Consider the following 21179-nt stretch of genomic DNA (forward strand, 5'->3'; position numbering starts at 1 on the left):
TGTTGGATGTACTATCTTTTTGTGATTGAACATTTGATATACAAATATTATTAGATGATCAATGTATTATGAGTTATTCCATAAACATTACAGAAAAATGAGTTAAATATAATATGATTGTTATATTTATGGACAAAATATAAACAGGTTAATCTTACTTATTAACTCATAAGCATTACAAAAATCTATAACTAAAAACAATCATATCTTCCACAATAATTTACAATGATGTGACACCATTACTCAAAGATGATGCATTTAATGCGACACCCTATCATCACTAGAAATATATGGTGTCACTTCCGAATGGGTCACCATTTATCTACTTTGGTATCACTTCCAAATATGTCACCAATTGGTACCCTCTATGGTGTTAGTGGAGAAGGTAACACTATGTTGTAGTGACACCCTATGTTTATGGTGACTCGTTATAAATGTCACCATGTATCTTTTTCTTTGTAGTGAAAGATGATTTCAATATAAAAATAGTTTATTAAGTAAACACTAAATTCATTTTGACTAAACTATTTAAATTAAATTGATATGGAGTTCGTCTTCTTAGGAATTCTATATCAAAAATAAGTCAAATTTTATTGTGAACGGGTCCCTCACAGCATGAGTAGGTCTAGACAACCTAGTCACTAATAAGCGAAGGATTAACGTAAATGCTATTAGCAATTCAATCGGCCAACTTGCATCCTTGACCATGCTTCCAGATGTCGGCCAACTTGGCAAGGGCAGTAGTGGATGAGCCCTCCTCTCTCCAAGCTTCCACCGCCATCTCTCTGGTCTTATTAATTCTCTCTCTCAGATCTCTCCCCTCTTCAGAATCCATCAACCCTTTGAGTCGCCTCTCCAACTCAGCCCCACTCACAAACCTGTCACCATCTCTCTGCACCACACCAATGGCCATCTTCATATTCTCGACCAAAACAGCCTTATTCAGGTGTTGTTCGGCGTGGAGAGGCCATGCCACCATTGGCACTCCCGCAGACACCGCTTCCAACACTGAGTTCCACCCGCAATGAGTCACGAATCCACCCACTGATTGGTGTCTGAGCACTGCCACTTGTGGCACCCACGACTTCACCACCATTCTCCTATCCTTGGTTCTATCCAAAAAGCCCTCTGGCATGATATCGTCCAAATCGAAATCGTCCCACACCACAATTTCATCTCTGATTTCCTTCCTTTTTTCATCCGCTGGTGGACTCTTCACAGCCCACAGAAATCTCTCCCCGCTTCTCTCCAACCCATTAGCTATCTCCTTCACCTGCTCCTTAGAGAACGATCCACGGCTCCCAAAACACAGGAACACAACACTCCTACTCGGCTGCTGGTCCAGCCATGACAAGCAGTCATGCTTATGAGTTGGAGCATCTTCACCAGCATTTGCAATCAACGGTCCAATGCAATAAACAGATGGACTTGGTCCATCGGTAACGCATTCCCCATTTGTAATAGCCATAAGGGCTATTGGCTCAAGGCCATCAAACGTATTGGTCAAAACCCCATCACATTTTCGTAGATCCAGTGAGAACTGTAGCGACTGGTGATAACTCCGGTCCTCTCGGTCGAGCAGTGGTTCTATCATGTGAGTAGCTAGCAGTGGAGGCAATCCAGGAATGTGAAAAACAGTGGTGGGGAGATCTTTGAAGCTCTTGGTGGTCTGTTTGTGAATTGTTGGCAAGTAGAGGATGGCAGCGAGAGCCGCAGCAGAAAAAGAAGTGAAGAAATAAGTGGGAATTCCAAGGCCACGAGCCAAGGGAAAAGCTGAAGTGCAGAAAGAGTCGAGTATAACAGCCCGAATGGAAGAAGCTTCAGAGAGCTGCTGGAGAGATTGGAGAACATATAATCATTGAGACTCAGGAACTCGAACATGTTGGCCAGGCGACTAAGAGTTGGAGATGCGGTGAATGGGAGATAAGGGAAGCGGTGGAAGGAGATGGAAGAGGTGGTTTGGGAGATTCGATCGATGTAAGAGGTGGTGGCCGGAGAGTCAAAAGGGCCAGTTGTGAGGAGAACGATAATGGAGAATTCGCAGTCATAGCGGCTAAGAATGAGCTTACCAAGCTCTACCATGGACGCCAAATGGCCAATGCTTGGAGCGGGGTAAAGGACTATTGCATCCTTCATTTTTGGTAGCTTGGATTCTTTGAGATCTGCAGATGAAGTCAATGTTAAAGATGCTATAAATATACGATGTGGATTGTGGAGAGTGACAGAGTAGTATATGGCAATGGGCCATGGCAACAGTGTGCCATCTACTCCTCTGAAAATTCTTTCACGGCTTCACCTTCATTCAAGGCAATTGCATCATTTTTCACATCTCTAAATATTAAAAGAACTTTTTCAAGTGGTGCGTACAAGCAGGAAGCAGCCCACAGGGATATGCAAGGGAATCCTAGCAACTAGCAGTCAACCACACAATTTGATGATTGGTACCACTGTAGCTGTGGGCGCAGGTTTGTTTTAGATGTTGCCTATACCTTTTTTATACTAATTTTAGAAATCGTTTTCAATTTTTTTTTTAATATTTAATATTTTTTAATAATGACTGCCAGCACACTTTGACTCTAAAAGCAATGAAAATCCTAGCTACTAGTCAGTCACACAATTAGGTGACTAGGTACCATTAGAGAATTGTTTTTTTCTAAAGCTTACCCATCCCATCTCCATAACATCTCACCAAACCTTGCTAAATTAATAATCCAATTAAATAATATCTTTTTACCGGGTCCTAATTTAGAACCAATAAGTTAAATTAATAATTTGATAAATGTACAAGATAATACATTAATATCACAATATATGTATATTTTCATATGAATTCCACTTACCATATAAATTAACAATTTCCTAACATAAAGCAATATCCATATGATTTGTTGTTGGAAGGACTTTTGCAAGATATGTGTCCTTTGCAAAAAAGAAAAAAAAAAAAAAGAAAAGATATATGTATATTTAAAATAATGTAATGTTATATTTCTACCTTAAAAATACTATCTTACTAACTTCATGAAACAAAATACAAGAAAAATAGTTATTTTGTAAAACGAAATATTTAATTCACTTAATTATAATAAAACGATATTTAATACAATATTTTGGAAAAATAAGGGATACTTTAATAAATTAATAATTTATCAATTAATCAATAAATTATTAATTAATATTTTCTTAATTAATAGATTTTCCTTGCTCTCAAGGTTATTAATTTATCGAGAGTTAATAATATATATAATGATAAATATTATTTTATATTAAATTTTAATTATAACTTTGGTATAATTTGGATATACTTCTTGTTTTCTATTTTTAAAAATAGAAAAGACTAATTTTTATATAAATAGTTTTTAAAGTCATTACCTTTGTACTACCTCTTAAACCCTTTTTGACATTTTATATATGATTTACTATCATTTTATAATTTTAATATAATTAAAAGTTAATTACAATATTAATAAGAGTAAAACGTAAACATAAACATAAACATAAAATAAAATAAAGAAATAAAATCAAGCTAAAAATAGATCCAAATTGTAGAAAATGTTGTTTTTTTATTGAAAAGTCCATCATTTTGTCAATAATAAAGTATGAAATAAAAAAATGGAAAAAAATTGAAAGTAAAAATTTTTTAAATGTAGAAATATTAATTTCTACTCAAAATTACTTATTATATGAATCGAAAATATAAAGATAAAATAAAAATAAATTAAATAGAAATACAACTAAAAACCCATCTACATTGAAATCCAATTACTATGTGAACAACAAGATATGTAGAATAGAGAAAATAAAAATAAAACTAAAAACCATGAATATATACATCCACTTCTTTTTTGCATTTCTTCTTATATATTTTCTTTATATTAGATTCTTTTATGGTTTTTTTATTTTAATTAAGAAATGTAACATTGAAAATAAAACACTAGATATAACAATTAATTTTAAAATATATTTAAAAATATTAAAAACATGTTAAAAACATTTTAAGTTTTTAAACAGACTTTTATTCTATAAATATTAAATATTCAAAAATTATTTTTCAAAATTACTTTTTAAAATGGTTACCAAATATGTCTCTGATTTTTTTTTTTTCAAAAACACTTTTAAACTAAAACCGTTCCCATAATTAGGAATGGCAATTTCGTGGGTTTCCCGGGTCACCCGCCCCGACCCGCCCCTATTGGGACGGGTATAGGAACATGGCAATCGGGGATGGGCCGGGTTCAGGATTTTTTTAAAACCCGAGTCGGGTTCGGGGCGGGGTCGGGTGTAGTTATAATTTGACCCGCCCCACCCCACCCCGAATATGAAGTTACTACTTTACCCCCCACTTATAAATATTAGCTTCCTCTCCTCATTTTAGGTCTTCTTCTCTCAGTTCTCGTTCCTGCCGACGCTAGGGTTTTTCCTCCCACTCAATGGAGAAATCCATAAGATAATCCATTCGAAAATCCATTTTCTCTCGATTCATCCTTGTTTATCCCATATTCACAAAGAAATCAAGAATCACAACTATTATCTTCACGAATCTACAAACCGGTAAGATTTTTTGTTGATTTTTTGGTTGAATGATGCCTTGATTTGGTGTTGTATTCCGTTTCTAATTCGGGAATGAGATACGAGATTTAGGTTTTTTCCATTTCCAGTTTCAGATTATTGAAGGATTTTTTTTTTCTATTAGTTTTCGGGTTGCTATTTAGGGTTTTGAATCTGTTTCTTGTGAATCTTAATAGGGGCTAAGCAGATCTTGTCGTCAAATGCTTCCACTCCCTTCATATTGAGAAACGGATCTTATCGTCAAATTTTTCTAGATCTTCCCTTACACCAGGATTGGTTTGATGCAGTTTTTCTACGTTTTATTATTGTTAGATCTCTGTTTTTTCATGCATTTATATGGCTCTTTCCTCAAGTAAAATAAGCAGGAATGTGGAAATAATGACATCGAAGGTGTTGATTCAAGTAATGCATGCTATGGGGGAACTGCAGCTTTATTCAACTGTGTCAACTGGGTGGAGAGTAGTTCATGGGATGGACGCTATGGACTTGTTGTTTGCACAGACAGTGAGGTATGAACATCTACTTTAGACTATTTTGGACTACTATTCTGATAAAAAAAAAATAATTGGACTACTATGACTTTAAACTTGCTTTGTTTGTCTTAAAAATATTGGTTAATGCATAGTAATCATCTTTATTACTGAAAGCAAGGATGAAGGACTTGTATTTAAAAAATTCTATGATATTTAGAGCACAAAAATTTTCACATAACCTGACATCAGTATCGAGAAGTACAAGGTTACAGCAGTGGGGCTTTTGAGTCTTTTGGTGCATGTACTAGGTTGGGTTTAGTCTTATTTGTGCATCAAAATATATCTAGATTTAAATCTTCTTCATGTGTTATAAGCTAGCAATGTTCTATTCCTTACTGGAGGTTTCCTTTATCAGGTTTATGCAGAAGGACCAGCTAGGCCTACTGGAGGAGCAGCTGCTAGTGCTATGCTAGTAGGGCCTGATGCTCCTATTGCATTTGAAAGCAAATTGAGGGGAAGTCATATGTCACATGCATATGATTTTTACAAGCCTAATCTTGCTAGTGAATATCCGGTAATACTTCCTGCTCCCTCTATTCCCTTTGTGTTGTTGTCAATTGTCTTGTATTGCCAACATTGACGTTTTTTGTAAGTTGTGAAGTATAGCATATTCTTTAATTTGTAATTGAGGTCTAAGAGAATGATAGAGGCCATTTGAATTTATAATATTATTAATGTGCATTTCAATTCATGGAATTTATTATTTGAAAATCAACATTGCCAATTTGATGCACTAGAAAAATATATAATTCATGAAGTTTATTGAAATTTATGGTATATTTGTCTCAATCACCATTATGTTTCAATATCTGATAATTTATTCTGCAAAGTGAGCCTTCTGCTTGAGAAGGTGTTTCTTGCAAGAAACTTTGATTACTCCATTATAACTTGTTAAAATAAATATTGGAGTACAGTCAACATGCTGCCTTGAAGACATTTATATGAACCACTTTTACTTGGGTCACAGTCTCATAAGCATATGTTTTATCTAAGAATGTAGGATTTCTTGGCATAGCTTTTCCTAATCAATGATATATGCTTCACTTTTCTGCAAAAACAGTTCTGTAAAATAAAGGAACGGTTTAGTGAAATATATTTAAATGGAAGCATATATACATGCTATATACATGATTTTAGACAAAATCATATGGAATTTCTAAACTTTTCCACTAAATAGAGCTCTATTTTCAAATATGGCAAAAATTTTGTTTTCTTTCCATGTAGCTGTAAGAATTTTTGAGATTCAGTCCAAATTTATCTGAACATCATGCTGCTTCTTGGCATCCCTTGGGTCATATGATTGCTTTGTTTGGACCATAAATCCCCTTGGTTGATTTCCATGTTCTGTTTGGGCCTTAAATTCCATAGCGGTGTTTTTGTATGAGAGAAGATTCAGATGGACAGGGGATTTGAGCAGAAATTTGAATACCATGGATTATATCATTTCTGAATTAGTGTAGTTGCTTATCATGATTGCCATGCCGGAAGGATAGTAGTAGTGCTGCAATTGGTGTTGGGTGGTTGTCGTCAGTCTTGACATTGGCATTGATGGCCTTGGCTATGTGATGGAAGTGAACAGATAGGTGGTTGTAATGGGGCTGGAGGCATCTAGGTGGAGGTGACAATAGAGTTGGTATTGGTGGTGGCAAGCGGTGTGGTGGAAGTGATAGCAGTAGAGAAGGGGTGTGTTTCTGAGCATGGAGATGATTGTAGTTATGATAGCAATAATGATTGTGGTGGTGGAGTTTATTTCATATTCCTTTACTCATATTCTCAAGAAACTTTTTCGAACTTATTTCCAGTTTAATGTATAAAAATTCCTGGAAGCTAAATTTATTTCACATATCAAAAAATTGGAGCTTAAATGTTTTTCAAAGGGTGAAATCTCACATTCTAAGACAATCTGAATCTTTGACAATGTTCTACATTATGTTATGAGTTAAGTATTATTTTTTGTTTTGTTTGGTTTGTCTTGCTTTGTTGTCTGCCGTAGTTACTCATTAAAATCATCTGAGCTGCTGTAACACAGTTTTTGTGCTTTAGATCTTTTGAGTGTGTTCCCACCCACGTCAGTGCAATTAAGAAGGCCATTTGCAGTTCAACCTTGGGTTGATTCAGAGGAGAATATTGGGAACCTTCTCATGGTACGTCCAAAGGGAAGTTCTATTTCCCTTCTGCTTTGGCAGGGGAAACCATGTACTGGAAAATGAACTAAGCATGTATCTTAATATTGCATTCCTAGTGTATTTTCTGTATTTCTTTTCAAAAATCCATGGTAGTTTGTCCTTTTTATAAAAAAACTGGGACACTATATAGTTTTTTATACTTTTCTGTAAATTTTTCTGTGTCTTGCAGGTAATCTAGGAAAAAACCCTTCAACCTTGATGTTGCATTATTTTTCATCTCATTTAGCCTTCCAAATATGCCTATTTCTGTGAAACTACACATGCACTTTCCTGCTTACACCATCCTAGTATAACTATAATTTCTACAAACACATTAATGGTGCGGTCCCTTTCACTGTTGATGCTATCATGTATCACGCATTTATCTGTCTTGTTAGAAATTAAATTCCATAATTATTTCATTGGCTTATTGACATGTAATTTTGTCTTAAAACTTTAGTTGGAACTATAAATATAATGCTCTCTCTGCTATATATTCGTTGTCTCACTGTTATTTAGGTAAAAGTGTAATTTTGTCTAAAATCATGTATATAGCATGTCTGATCTTGAGGTTTAAGGACACTGTTTTTTCCCCAGGTCTGGAGATTTTTACAGAACTTGAGGTTTTGTGAAAGCAATTTTCCATTGCTGATGCTGACTACTAATTCGTATTTCACTCTCCATATAATAAGGTAGTTTATTTGGTGCCATGTTATTTTGCAATTTGGTATTTTTCTTTCTGGTTTTTTTAATTGCATTCTGTAGTACTTGAAGCAGTAATTTATTTGATTTTTTCCTTGAATTGCTGCAGCTTGTACAGAAAAGTTTTGCTCGATTAGTGTTCAATGATGTTGTGAGAAATGCCAGGTTCTAATCGTTTCTTTATTTGGTCTGTTTTATTCTTTTAACTTCATTCTTTGCAATTTTGTCTTAGGTGGTATGCCAAAAGATTTCTGCATCCTGACATTGTGGCGCCATATGACTATATATTTATCTAGGATGAAGATCTAGGAGTTGAGCATTTTAATGCAGAAGAGTGAGTGTTGGACATAAATATCTTTTTTATGGCATTTGTGTTTCAGTCTACCCAACTTATGTCATTTTCCAATTCCAGATATATAAGACTAGTGAGGAAATATGGCTTGGAGATTTCACAACCTAGTTTAGAACCTAATAAAGGGTTAACATGGCAGATGACAAAAAGAAGAGGTGATCGAGAAGTCCACAAGTAAGAATAAACATTAACACCAAAGTTCTCTTTCATTTGTTACTTATTATAGATTAATGGAATGACCTTTTCTCCTTGTTTTTCCCCCATTTTTCTACCAGAGAAACAGATGAGAAACCGGGCTGGTGCCCTAACCCACATTTGCCTCCCTGTGCAGCATATGAAAAGCTTTGAGCAGTACTGTTGTTATTTTTTCTGTTCATTCCCACTCCTGCATGGTCTGACAATGGATTAGAAACAAAATTATTAGTTTTCCTTTTCCAAATGTAGGTTTGTTGAGATCATGGCTCCTGTATTTTCTAGAGATGCATGGCGGTGTGTGTGGCATATGCTTCAGGTATATATATCCTCAAATTTAGAATTAGTAAGTTCTCAGTTGCTCCAGTTGACCTGTTACTATCAAGTTTAAGTGCCTTTCTGTGGGAATTGCAGAATGACCTGGTACATGGTTGGGGTCTTGACTTTGCTCTCAGAAGATGTATAGAGGTACTGACCTATGTCTGCCTACTTCTAATTCTCTTATATTATTTGTTTGTTAGCATGCGTGATCATATTGGAACTTCCTCGTCTTTGAAACAGCCTGCCCATGAGAAAATTGGAGTTGTAGATTCTCAATGGATCGTTCATCAAACTGTTCCCTCGCTTGGGAACCAGGTAAATAATCTTCAGAAAAATTTTCTACTACATTTTTATTTATATAAACGTTTTGTAATGAAAAGATCTATGAAATAGAATACTGGAGTAACCGTTATGTTTTTATAGGGGCAAGCGGAGAATGGGAAGGCACCATGGCAAGGGGTTAGTTACACCTTTTTCTTCACAACATACTTGGTTTCCATTTTATAGCAGAGCTAACATTATGCTTACAGACTCTTGTCTCCTGTTTTCCTTTCATGTGCTCACGTACCTTTAATTTTCTTTAGTGCTATCAAATTTTCAAATGCAAGAACCTTATACTGCATCTTACAAAAATGCTGGACATGATTTCTTTATTTTAAAATTTATTTTTTATTGGGTTTATAGTTGTTATTGTATTGCATTAATTGGTGATTCCAATAATTGTTTACGAGATATTTCTATCTTTATTGGTTCCAAGTGAGGGAGAGGTGTAAAAAAGAGTGGACCATGTTTCGAGTTCACATGACCAATGCCGAAAAAGCATATTACAAGGAGATGAGAATTAATCCTACCAATTCCACAGCTGACTAGGGGATGACCCTCACAGAAGCTGACCTGTATACAATCATAATTACCACTGTTCTTAGGGTTTATTTTATTTTATTTTATTTAATAATAGCGATCATTTTTTAGTATCCTAGAGGTTATTGATGAGAGAGTGCTTTGATCTTCCATGCTGCTAAAAGTGAATTGGGTACCCGGGTGGCAGGTGAAAGAGAAAAAAAGTCAATTATTTGTTTCTATCATCGTCTATTCATTTTTGTTCTCTCTTTCACACATTGATATGTAGACATTAAATGGGCATGAAAGTTCCTCCTTCATGGGCCATTATAAATGAAATATGAATCAAAGTTAATGCTAGCAATCCTGGGAATATGCAAATTCATCTCCTATACTATCCAAATTGATCTGACGGACATCTTCAAATCAACAAAAGATGAAAACCCCAGCCCAGCATAGCCCAGCCCAGCCCGCCCCGCCCCGCCCCGCCCCGCCAACACATACCCGGGTCGGGACGGGCCGGGGATGGGATTTAATTTTAACTTTATAACGGGGATGGGAATGCCCCGCCCCGCCCCGCCCCGGGTTTGGGACGGGTTTGGGAAATAACTAAATATTTTGGGACGGGAAAGGGATAGGGGTGACCCGTCCCAAACCCGCCCGTTGCCATTCCTACCCATAATTACTATCATGTTATTTGGTTGATCCTAATCATATCGTTTGAAAAAGATTAAGCAAAGAGGTTAAATAAATCAAACATCTCCAAAACCTTTAAATAAGTTGTGTATTCCAACCTGAACATGTGCTATATATTTATTAAATAAATTATATGGCCTGGTTAACATAGATATGACATGACATATAAACAAAATAATGCTAATCCAAACACATTAATTTAATATTATTTTCTAGTTATATTCATGAATGATGTTAAATTTAATTTGTTACTATCAAATATTTCTAATATTTATGATTTTTTTATTACACACTTTTAATTAATTTTCTATTTTAAAAAAATAAAAGATAATAATAACTTCCTCATAATTTCTATGAACTTACGTTATATTTATAAAATTAATTTTTTTTAAACAGTTTTAAAAAATTATTATTGTCTTATAAGATAAATTTTCAAGAGATATTACATTTTATATATAAATTACTATCATTATTTAATTTTCAAACCACAGAAGAAAATATGAGAACAGTATTTACAATAGGCCTGTGTTGTCTGATTGATCCCTGGATGGCATGAACACTCGTAAGAGTTTGGTATGCTGTCCCGCCAAAATGGTTCCTAACTTTTAGTTGTGTAGTTGGCTGGTGGATTTATGAATGGAGTTGCTGATCTTCTAGCTGTTTTTTGATGACAATAACTGCAGGTTGTTGTATTTCAACTTCATATAATTAATGTGAGAGACATTTTCATATGGTAAAATGGATGCAATTACCTTAAAAACTTTATCTGAAACCATGGATTGGTTCAACTACCAATTTTTTTAAAACCTGTATTTACGAGATTTGGGCTCAATATGCATATTATGTTCTTTTAATACCCTTTCTCACATGTTGAAGTCAAAAGGAAATACAAATTGTCGTCAAAATAATCTTTGATACCATATTAAACTACCAATTTTCTTAAAAGTCTAAGTTTTTAAAATTTTGATTCAATATGCCGATCATGTTCTTTTAACATATTAATCTTAGAAGCAATAGGAGAAGTCAAATTTGAGCTTCTAAAAATTTTCTATATTTTTTAAAATTCACTTTTTACTTTCAAATATTTTTTTTCCATTTTTTTTTTAATTTTCATACTTTATTATTGACCAAATGATGAATTTTGAATAAAAACCAACATTTTCTATAATTTGATTATTTTTAGCTTTATTTTATCTCTTCATTTTATTTTATATTTATATTTTACTCTTATTAATATCGATAATTAAATTTTAATTATATTAAATATATATATATATAATGATAGTAAATTATATATAAATTTAAGAAAGGGTTTAAAAATGATTTTACAAAGATAATGACTTTTAAAAACTATTTATACAAAAGTTACTTTTTTTTAAATAAACAAAAAATAAGAAGTATATCCAAACTAAGCTAAAGTTTTAATTAAATTTTAATATATATATATATATATATATATATATATATATATATATATATATATATAATAACCTTGAGAGAAAGGAAAATTTATTAATTAAGAAAATATTATTAATAATTTTTTTATTAATTGATAAATTATTAATTTATCTAAGTATCCCTTATTTTTTCAAAATATTGTATCTAATATTGTTTTATTATAATTACATGAATTAAAAAATTTTGTTTTACAAACTAACTATTTTTCATGTATTTTGTTTAAATAAATAAAATTCATGAATCTAATTATTTTTCAAAGAAGTATTTTTTTCCTCCAAAAATATAACTTTACAAATTTAAATGAGCAACAAATGACACATATTTTACAAAAGTCTCCTAGACAAATCATATGGATTTAGCTGCATGTTAAGAAATTATTAATTTATATATATGGTAAGTGGAATCTATTTGAAATTATACATATTTTTCTATTATATATTATCTTATAAATTTATTGAATTATTAATTTAGCGCAACTTGAAAAAGTTATTTTAATATTTAGAGATGAATGAATTTTCAAAGGAGCAGATGGGCACGTTATCGCCATCTACCATTATGTCTCCACAATCCACATCATATGGTATATCATCTCTAACATCGACTTCATCTGCAGATCTCATTCTGAGTTCCTCCCAATTCCAAGAATCCAAGGTGGTACCAAAAATGAAGGATGCCATAGTCCTTTACCCAGCTCCAGGGATTGGCCACTTGTTGTCCATGGTAGAGCTTGGTAAGCTCATTCTTAGCCGCTACAACTGCGAATTCTCCATTATTATTCTCCTCACAACTGGCCCTTTTGACACTCCAGCCACCACCTCTCACATCGATCGAATCTCCCAAACCACCTCTTCCATCTCCTTCCACCGCTTCCCTTATCTCCCATTCACCGCATCTCCAACTCTTGGTCGTCTGGCCAACATGTTCGAGTTCCTGAGTCTCAATGATTCTAATGTTCTCCAATCTCTTCAGCAGCTCTCGGAAGCTTCTTCCATTCGGGCTGTTATACTCGACTCTTTTTGCACTTCAGCTTTTCCCTTGGCTCGTGGCCTTGGAATTCCCACTTATTTCTTCACTTCCTTTTCTGCTGCTGCTCTCGCTGCCATCCTCTACTTGCCAACAATTCACAAACAGACCACCAAGAGCTTCAAAGATCTTCCCACCACTGTTTTTCACATTCCTGGATTGCCTCCACTGCTAGCTACTCACATGATAGAACCACTGCTTGACCGAGAGGACCGGACTTATCACCAGTCGCTACAGTTCTCACTGGATCTACGAAAATGTGATGGGGTTTTGACCAATACGTTTGATGGCCTTGAGCCAATAGCCCTTATGGCTATTACAAATGGGGAATGCGTTACCGATGGACCAAGTCCGTCTGTTTATTGCATTGGACCATTGATTGCAGATGCTGGTGAAGATGGTCCAACTCATAAGCATGACTGCTTGTCATGGCTGGACCAGCAGCCGAGTAGGAGTGTTGTGTTCCTGTGTTTTGGCAGCCGTGGATCATTCTCGAGGGAGCAGGTGAAGGAGATAGCTAATGGGTTGGAGAGATGCGGCCAGAGATTTTTGTGGGTGGTGAAAATTCCACCTGTGGATAACAAAAGCAAGGAAATCAAGCAAGAAAATTTGGTGTGGAACGACTTTGATTTGGATGAGCTTATGCCAGAAGGGTTCTTGGAAAGAACCAAGAATAGGGGAATGGTGGTGAAGTCATGGGCGCCGCAGGTGGCGGTGCTGAGACACCAATCCGTGGGTGGGTTTGTGTCTCACGTGGGGTGGAACTCAGTGTTGGAAGCGGTGGTTGCGGGAGTGCCAATGGTGGCATGGCCTCTCCACGCCGAACAGCACCTGAATAAGGCTGTTTTGGTCGAGAAAATGAAGATGGCCATTGGTGTAGAGCAGAGAGATGATGACAGGTTTGTGAGTGGGGCTGAGTTGGAGAGGCGACTCAAAGAGTTGATGGATTCTGAAGAGGGGAGAGAGCTGAGAGAGAGAAGCGAGAAGATAAGAGAGATGGCGGTGGAAGCTTGGAGAGAGGAGGGATTATCCACTACGGCCCTTGCCAAGTTGGCCGAGATCTGGAAGCATGATTCAGGTTGCAGGTCAATATAGGTAAGAGTGAGCCCATTCCGGATTGAATTGCTAATAGTTTTTGAGTTAATCCTTTGCTCATTGGTAATTAGGTTGCATCGATCTACTCGTTCTATAAGAGCCTGGTTCACTATTATATTTAAAATTACAATTAAGAAAAATAAATATACTTTCCTTTTGAGTAGTTGTACATATTTAAGAAGCATCATATATAAAATTATAATTAAAAAAATTAAATATACGTAACTTATCCTATGCAACTTGTCTTATATATATGTATGTCTAGGACAAGTTGCACCAACCCATGTTGCTCTTAGTCATAATTTTATATATAATACAGGCTCCTTAAATATATACAACTCATAGCATATTATAAGCATTGTATATAAAATTATAATTAAGAAAATTAAACATTGGTTGTGTATATATATATATATATATAGGACAAGTTGCACCAACCTACGTTTCTTGTAGTCATAATTTTATATATAATATATGTTCTTTAAATATAAACAACTCGTAGCATATTGTAAGCATTGTATATAAAATTATGATTAAGAAAATTAAACATTGGTTGTGTAACTTATCCTACGCAACTCGTCCTATATATATATATATATATATATATATATATATATATATATATAGATATGTATGTATGTATGTATGTATAGGACAAGTTGCACCAACTTATGTTTCTTGTAGTCATAATTTTACATATAATATATGCTCCTTAAAGATAAACAACTCAGAGCATATTGTAAGCATTGTATATAAAATTATGATTAAGAAAATTAAATATTGGTTGTGTAACTTATTCTACGCAACTTGCCCTATATATATATATATATATATATATATATATATATAGGCACCAACCTATGTTTCTCATAGTCATAATTTTATATATAATATATGCTCCTTAAATATATACAACTCAGAGCATATCGTAAGCATTGTATATAAAATTATGATTAAGAAAAGTATATATACTTTCCTCTCGAGTTGGTCAACTTGCCCAATATGTATCTTGAATTATATGTATTCAAAGAACAAATTGTAACCATTGTATATAAAATTATAAAGAAGAAAAACATATATACTTTCCTCTTGAGTAGTTGTATATATTTAAGAAGCAATGAAAGAAAAGCAAAAAAATAAAATAAAAATAAAGACAATTAATAATAGCTTATTTAACTAAAAACAACAAGATTAAGCTATTTACATTCAAACCTATTTTTCAAAGTAAAAAATTTTGATTAAAAGAATTAAATTTATGGTTAAAAGAGAACTATAAATGTATTTATATATATATATATATATATATATATATATATATATATATATATATATATATATATATATATATATATATATATTAAACAACATTATATAAAATTGTTAGTTATAAATTTTAAATATTTTATTCAGGAATATACTTATACCCAAGAGAAATTTAGAATATGGGAATGTAATTAAATTTTATTTTAAACAAATATTAAATATTAAAAATAATATATATTTTATTTTATTTTCCTTTTATTTATTTTACAAACTAAATATAAATATAACATAATAGATTTTATTGTATATAGCATCTTAAGTTTTCATTTCCATTCTATCCTATTGTATTCCAATAGCCAAATTGTAACATAAGAGCAAAACCTTAGGATTGAGGAAGAGAACCCAAAGAGGGAGAGAGTTGTCCCATTTTTTAATCTGCTTTTTCATCTCCTCTTACAGATCATCCTCAACCAGTGTTTGAAATATCGAAAAATTTGGGCGAAATTTCGCTTATCGGCCGGCTCCGACTCGATATTCGTCACTGATTATTGGTCGACGGAAATTTCGGTAATATTTCGGAAATATCACCGATATTTCTGTATTTATCGGTATTTTTACCGATTTTTCGGGAACTTCCCCGATATTTCCTACCAGTCCAGCTCACGCACAGGATACAAAATCTGTCCATTTTTTTAAAAAAAAAAAAAAAAAACAAATAAGATGCTGTTTGGTAATCTGATCATGATTTGCAGGCCAAGGTTGTGCTTTTTCAGCCTGGCTCAAAAATCGTGGATTTAGGGTTCGTGAAATTTAAATCCAGTGGCATGGATTTTCACGGAAATCAAACGAGGATGCATTTTCCCGGAAATCAAATGGGGGATGGATTTTCTTGGGAATCAAACGGGGGTTGCAAAAAAACAAAAATAAATAAATAACATGATTAGATTAGCACCTACGAGGATTGAGAGTGGCAGAGGAAAATAGGGCCTTTTTAGGGATTCTCTCGTCTGGAGGGCAACTTCAGACAAGGGCTTCTTGATGCCTGAGTGAGAGAAGTGGGTGGTGCCTCGAGTGAGAGAAGTGGGTGGCCCTTTTGAGTTCGATCCCTGGCTACCATTAGACTATGATACTCTTTGATTATATATATTTAATTTAAATTTGTTAAGGTTCTTGAAAAAAAAAACTAATTCTAATTATTTTATTTTAAATTATATTTAATTGATTAATAAGTTTTTTTATATTATTTATATGATAATTAAATATAAAAATATAAATATTAAAAAATTATATAAATATATTATCATTTATTTCACACTATTTATTGTATTTGAATTAAATAAATTATAGTTTTAATACTATATGTATCATAATTTATGTCAATAATCATATTCTAAAAAGTTACTATCACTTCACTTTTAAAGTTTTTACATTTATCATTTTAATTTGAATGTTTTTATTTTAAAATATAAATTTATTTAAAAAAACTAAAATATAAATAATAATGATAATAATAAATTTATAATATTTTATAAATTAAAATTAATTTGATAAGATAAATAATAAATTATATATTAAGACCCCAAAATTTAATCTAGGGGCAAAATAGTAATTTATAAATTAATTAAGGGTGAAAGAGTCATTTTACAATTAAAAATCCTATGTATAAATTGGACTTTTCCTCTTGTTTTCTTCATTTAGAAAACCCTATCAACCAAAAGTAGAGAATTGGAGATCGTATGACTCAAGGGTTAGAAATTTAGAGTTGAAGTTCGAGTTTTTTTTCCCAGGCAAGATTCTAACCCTAAATTAATATATTATATTCGTTAATTAGTTCTGAAAGTTAGTTATTTTTGAAAAAAAAAAATTAGATTAGGGTTAGTTTTTTTTTTCTAATTCGTTTTAATATGAAAATATTGGAAATTTAGGATTATTGGTGGTTTTATTGTTAGAAATTAAAAAATCTTAAGTTTATTTTTTGAAAAAAATGATTCTCCCAAAAGATTTCGATTTAGGCTAGCGTTAACCTATTTAAAACTTTTAGGTAAAAAATATTGAAATTAGGAATATAGATTATTTCATTGATGAAAATAAAGAAATTCAAAAATTTTTAGATGAATAGATCTAAGTAATGAAATTTAAAAAAAAAAAAAAATGTGTGCTTGTGGAAGATGGAGAATGGTGAAAAGAAAATATTATATATATATATATATATATATATATATATATATATATATATATATATTATGTTAGCAATAATGGAGAATTGTTGGGGATACAATATATGTTTAGTGAAAAAAAAAACTGAAAGTAAGAGAATAGAAGTTATCAATATTATTATACTAATGATGAGTGTAAGTTAATAAGTAACATAAAATTTAATTAGTAGAATAAATTGGTTAGAGGTTACTAGTATTAGTAGTGTTTGGTTCCGTCCACTTAAAAGGAACAATTTAAGGTTAGTCACCTATTTGAAAAGTCTCACCTAACTGGACACCATTTGATATTTGATAATCAGAGTAAATAAATTATTTGAATGTTTTAACTAAATTTGATATGAAAATATTTGAATCAGAAATGAAAGTGTACAATTAAAAGTTTTGAATGTATTGACAAAACTGACTCAAAGGTTTATGAAAATAATTAGTTATAATATCTCATATATTTGTAAGTGAACTTGAAATATTGATCTATGGACTACATTAATGTTCCTTATTGGGCTTTAAGTTCATTCCCTTTTGTTGATAATTTTTCAGGTACCTTTACTTCAGGCGAGGAGTGATGGCTAGGTCGGGGAATGATCATCATTAGGATTTTGCTTAAGATGTTATTTTTGGATATTGTTAACTTATAAGTTTATGTTCATTTGGATTATTTGGTTTTTGAAAACTATTTAAATATTGAACTTTTAATTTTTTATGATAGTTTAAAGTTGAGATTTGGAGATTATGAAAATTTTGTTAGCACTTGAATTGTTTGAGTTTGCAATCTATTTGGATAATGGATTTTGGTTGATGGATGCTTAGTTTTAAAGTTAAGTTTTGAAGATTTTGGAAATTTTGTTCCGGTATTTGGTAATTAGTAACTTCCAGTTACAATATAATTGTTTGGGTCAGATTACACTTTAAGCCTTCGGGTTTGAGGCATGAATTGACCGTCACCCCCTTACAATGGGTCTTGGGGCGTGACAGATATATCTTTGCATATAGATATATATTTTTTTCATAACAATATATATGTTGATTATATTTACAAAATAACTTTAAAATGTGAATTTTTATTTATTTTATAATTTTTTTTAGATTTTTTTCAAATATTTTCATGAATTTTAAATAATTTTTACCTTATCAATATTTTAATCAAAATATTCATTGATATTTCTCTAATATTTTTTATATATCCGTACTGATATATCTGTGTTTACTAATATTTCAACCTTATCTTCAACTTTGCGTTCAAGCCCAAAAACCCAATCCTTCATGTGGTGCTCATCAAGGCCAAAAGAAATAACCCCCAAATGCAAGTCACTAAAAAACCAAACCCAAATTAAAGGTAAATCCCAATCCCACAAATACAACATGCAAAGCCCAAAAGGAAGATCTACAACCAATAAACAAAGCCCAAATACAATATTTATCCAAGCCCATAGTCCACGTGAACAGGTCCTAGGTCCAGTGGAAAAAAATTAACCATTAAAACTTCTAGGGTGGATAGAAACTCGTACTGCCGTACATGTGAATTTGGATCTTCCCAAATCATTTTTCAATCCATAGAAGTCTCGACAATAATATTTAAGCGTCTAAGGTAAGTTTATACCTTTTATATAAGAATTATTATATTCTATATAGAGTTATTATTATTTAATATTTCTAAAAATAAAAAACCAAAAACTATACTAAACAAATAAATAGAATTTGGAATTGAAGCAAATTGGAATTTAAAAAGATTAATCAGTGTAATAAAACAAGTATATACTTTGTTGCAATTAAAAGAATCTATATAAATATTAAATGGGTAAATATTACCGGACGGTGAAAGAAAATCGCATGCATCTCATATGCATATAAATATTACAAACTTCTCTTTGTAATTTATCATCAAATATGATTTGTTATTCGATGAAATATCTAACTTATTTAAAATAAGAAAATCCTATCAACCATCATTAATTAAATATACAAGAGAGATAATAATTAAATAGCTCAACTATCATATTGTTTGGAAAATTTGTGAAAATATTTGGGATGAGAGTCTTGATAAATCAAATTGAAGATCAAGCTTGATATTTATTAAAGAAGGAAAAAAAATTGTATTTATGGAAGAAGATATTGCAAAATGATTACAAGTGTTAAATGTAATATTTGATACATTTTTTTCCATTTAAATGTAAAACTTGTAAGTAGGAATACTATGTTAAATAATATTGAATATGTGATGATTCATAATATTTAGATTTTGAAATTTTTTATTATTTTATCATTAGTCAAATTGATATAATTTAGACATTTTATTATTAATTTGTTTTTAATTCAATATTTTTATATCATTTTTCTTTGCTTTAATAGATTAAATTTGGAGATCAAGTTTTGTGAGTCTTGAAGAAGGGAAAAAAAAAAGTTTTATAGGGTAATTGCTTTTTGAGGGGGGTTTTTCCCCCTAATTTTAGTTTAATAGAATCTTCATTTTGGGATGAGTAGAATTTTCTCACAATTTTTTTTCTAATTTTTTTAATATAAATTACTATTCTAAAACGAATTTTAAACAAATATGTACAACTTATACACATTTACTTTGTCAAAATTTTCATTTCAAAAATGTCCCATGAATTTACTTTTTAATTTAAAAAATTATCCATTAGCAATTTATTTATATCACAACCTATTAACATCCATTAATGTTATAAAGTTTTATCTTCTTTAAAATTGCCCTATTAATATTAATTAATGTTATAAAATATTTATAATTAATATATTATCAAACTAACAATTTCACTTTTAATCTCTAAAATTTTAAAACATTTCAAATTTCTCATAATGTTTGTATCTTTGAAGAGAATTTAGAGGTTTTTGCAAATCGGTACTCTCAATTTCAATATTGGGATGTTTATAATTTTCTCAAGAATAAAATCTTTGATTTGTTTTTTTTTTTTTTTAAATTAAAATTATTATTCTTGTAGGAATCGGAGATTGCAGTTTTTTTATTTTATAATCTAATACTTTTAATTTGTCTTATTTTGTTTCTTTTAAATTTATTTATTTTAACTAATATTCACGATTTAGAAAAATTAACTAGAAAAGAATTTTACTATCTAAAATTTTGGTATGAAAAAGTATAATCTTATTTATATCCCCTCCTAATTTTATTTTTTTTTCAATTTGGTTTCATGCATGTCTAATTCAATTATTTGACATTAAATCTCTATTTGAAAAAAAAAAATTATATATTTATTTATTTATTAAACTTTTTTCATATTATTTTATGTGACGTGACACTGACACGTGTACACTTACTAGTATATATAAATGGACATGATAGAATAATATTAAAACCCCGCTAAGATTAAATAGAAAAAACAAATTATTAACCCACCACTAATCCATTTAAACACTTCCAAACTTTAAACAGCCCATAAACATTCCTTTTCCTCACTACTCAACAAGGATACGTATCATTGCAAATAAAGAGAAAACAAATGCTAGATATATTGGAATAAAGTCAATTGTTCTTATCAACAACAAATAAAGTCTTTATACAAAGTTGATAAAGAAATAATTGTGATTATCCTTTGCCCATCACACATACCAAAGTCCTTATAATATCCTTGGAAGACCTTACTTGCCCATTTTTTTATTATTATCAATCCTATATCAAACCATCATTTGCTCATCCATTATCAACTACTAATTGTGTAGAAATGTCGGGTCTTGGAATCTTGATAATATTTGAGAACCCAAATTAATTAGTTTTGTTGATGAT

At 31.5% G+C, this 21179-nt stretch overlaps 2 protein-coding genes, 1 long non-coding RNA gene and 1 pseudogene across 6 annotated transcripts; 3 read left to right on the plus strand and 1 right to left on the minus strand.

Moving 5' to 3' along the window:
* Nucleotides 1–612: 612 nt before the first annotated feature.
* On the minus strand, nt 613–2151 carry LOC117907310 (annotated as a pseudogene).
* A 2304-nt stretch (nt 2152–4455) lies between these two features.
* On the plus strand, nt 4456–5625 carry LOC117907311. Its single transcript, XR_004649984.1, has 3 exons — nt 4456–4548; nt 4743–5075; nt 5455–5625. It is a non-coding gene; the product is annotated as an uncharacterized LOC117907311 (long non-coding RNA).
* A 1521-nt stretch (nt 5626–7146) lies between these two features.
* On the plus strand, nt 7147–10035 carry LOC117907398. Of its 4 annotated transcripts, none has more exons than XM_034820930.1 (11): nt 7147–7243; nt 7862–7956; nt 8076–8117; nt 8199–8300; nt 8379–8492; nt 8594–8650; nt 8763–8829; nt 8925–8978; nt 9072–9146; nt 9255–9291; nt 9589–10035. In XM_034820930.1, the coding sequence occupies exons 5-11, from the start codon at nt 8458–8460 to the stop codon at nt 9699–9701; spliced, it is 438 nt and encodes a 145-aa protein (XP_034676821.1). In that variant the 5' UTR covers nt 7147–7243; nt 7862–7956; nt 8076–8117; nt 8199–8300; nt 8379–8457; the 3' UTR covers nt 9702–10035. The 4 variants fall into 4 exon arrangements, with proteins under 4 accessions (XP_034676821.1, XP_034676823.1, XP_034676822.1 ...); XM_034820932.1 differs by having other exon boundaries at nt 8214–8300; XM_034820931.1 differs by lacking the exon at nt 8076–8117.
* Nucleotides 10036–12401: 2366 nt separating this feature from the next.
* On the plus strand, nt 12402–18002 carry LOC117906024 (UDP-glycosyltransferase 88F5-like). The gene is made up of 2 exons (XM_034818953.1): nt 12402–13943; nt 17960–18002. Exon 1 carries the CDS (start codon nt 12489–12491, stop codon nt 13941–13943), a length of 1455 nt encoding a protein of 484 aa, XP_034674844.1. The 5' UTR covers nt 12402–12488; the 3' UTR covers nt 17960–18002.
* Nucleotides 18003–21179: the final 3177 nt, after the last annotated feature.

The sequence above is a fragment of the Vitis riparia genome, chromosome 18 (assembly GCF_004353265.1).
Source record: "Vitis riparia cultivar Riparia Gloire de Montpellier isolate 1030 chromosome 18, EGFV_Vit.rip_1.0, whole genome shotgun sequence".
NCBI lineage: Eukaryota > Viridiplantae > Streptophyta > Magnoliopsida > Vitales > Vitaceae > Vitis > Vitis riparia.

Excerpts from the sequence above, each read along its gene's own strand:
- LOC117907398 (XM_034820930.1), top strand. The coding sequence starts at position 8,458 with ATGACAAAAAGAAGAGGTGATCGAGAAGTCCACAA. Across the intron at positions 8,830-8,924 it reads GTGTGTGGCATATGCTTCAG|AATGACCTGGTACATGGTTG; the intron begins GTATATATATCC and ends TGGGAATTGCAG. Across the intron at positions 9,292-9,588 it reads GAAGGCACCATGGCAAGGGG|TGAGGGAGAGGTGTAAAAAA; the intron begins TTAGTTACACCT and ends ATTGGTTCCAAG.
- LOC117906024 (XM_034818953.1), top strand. The coding sequence starts at position 12,489 with ATGAAGGATGCCATAGTCCTTTACCCAGCTCCAGGGATTGGCCACTTG.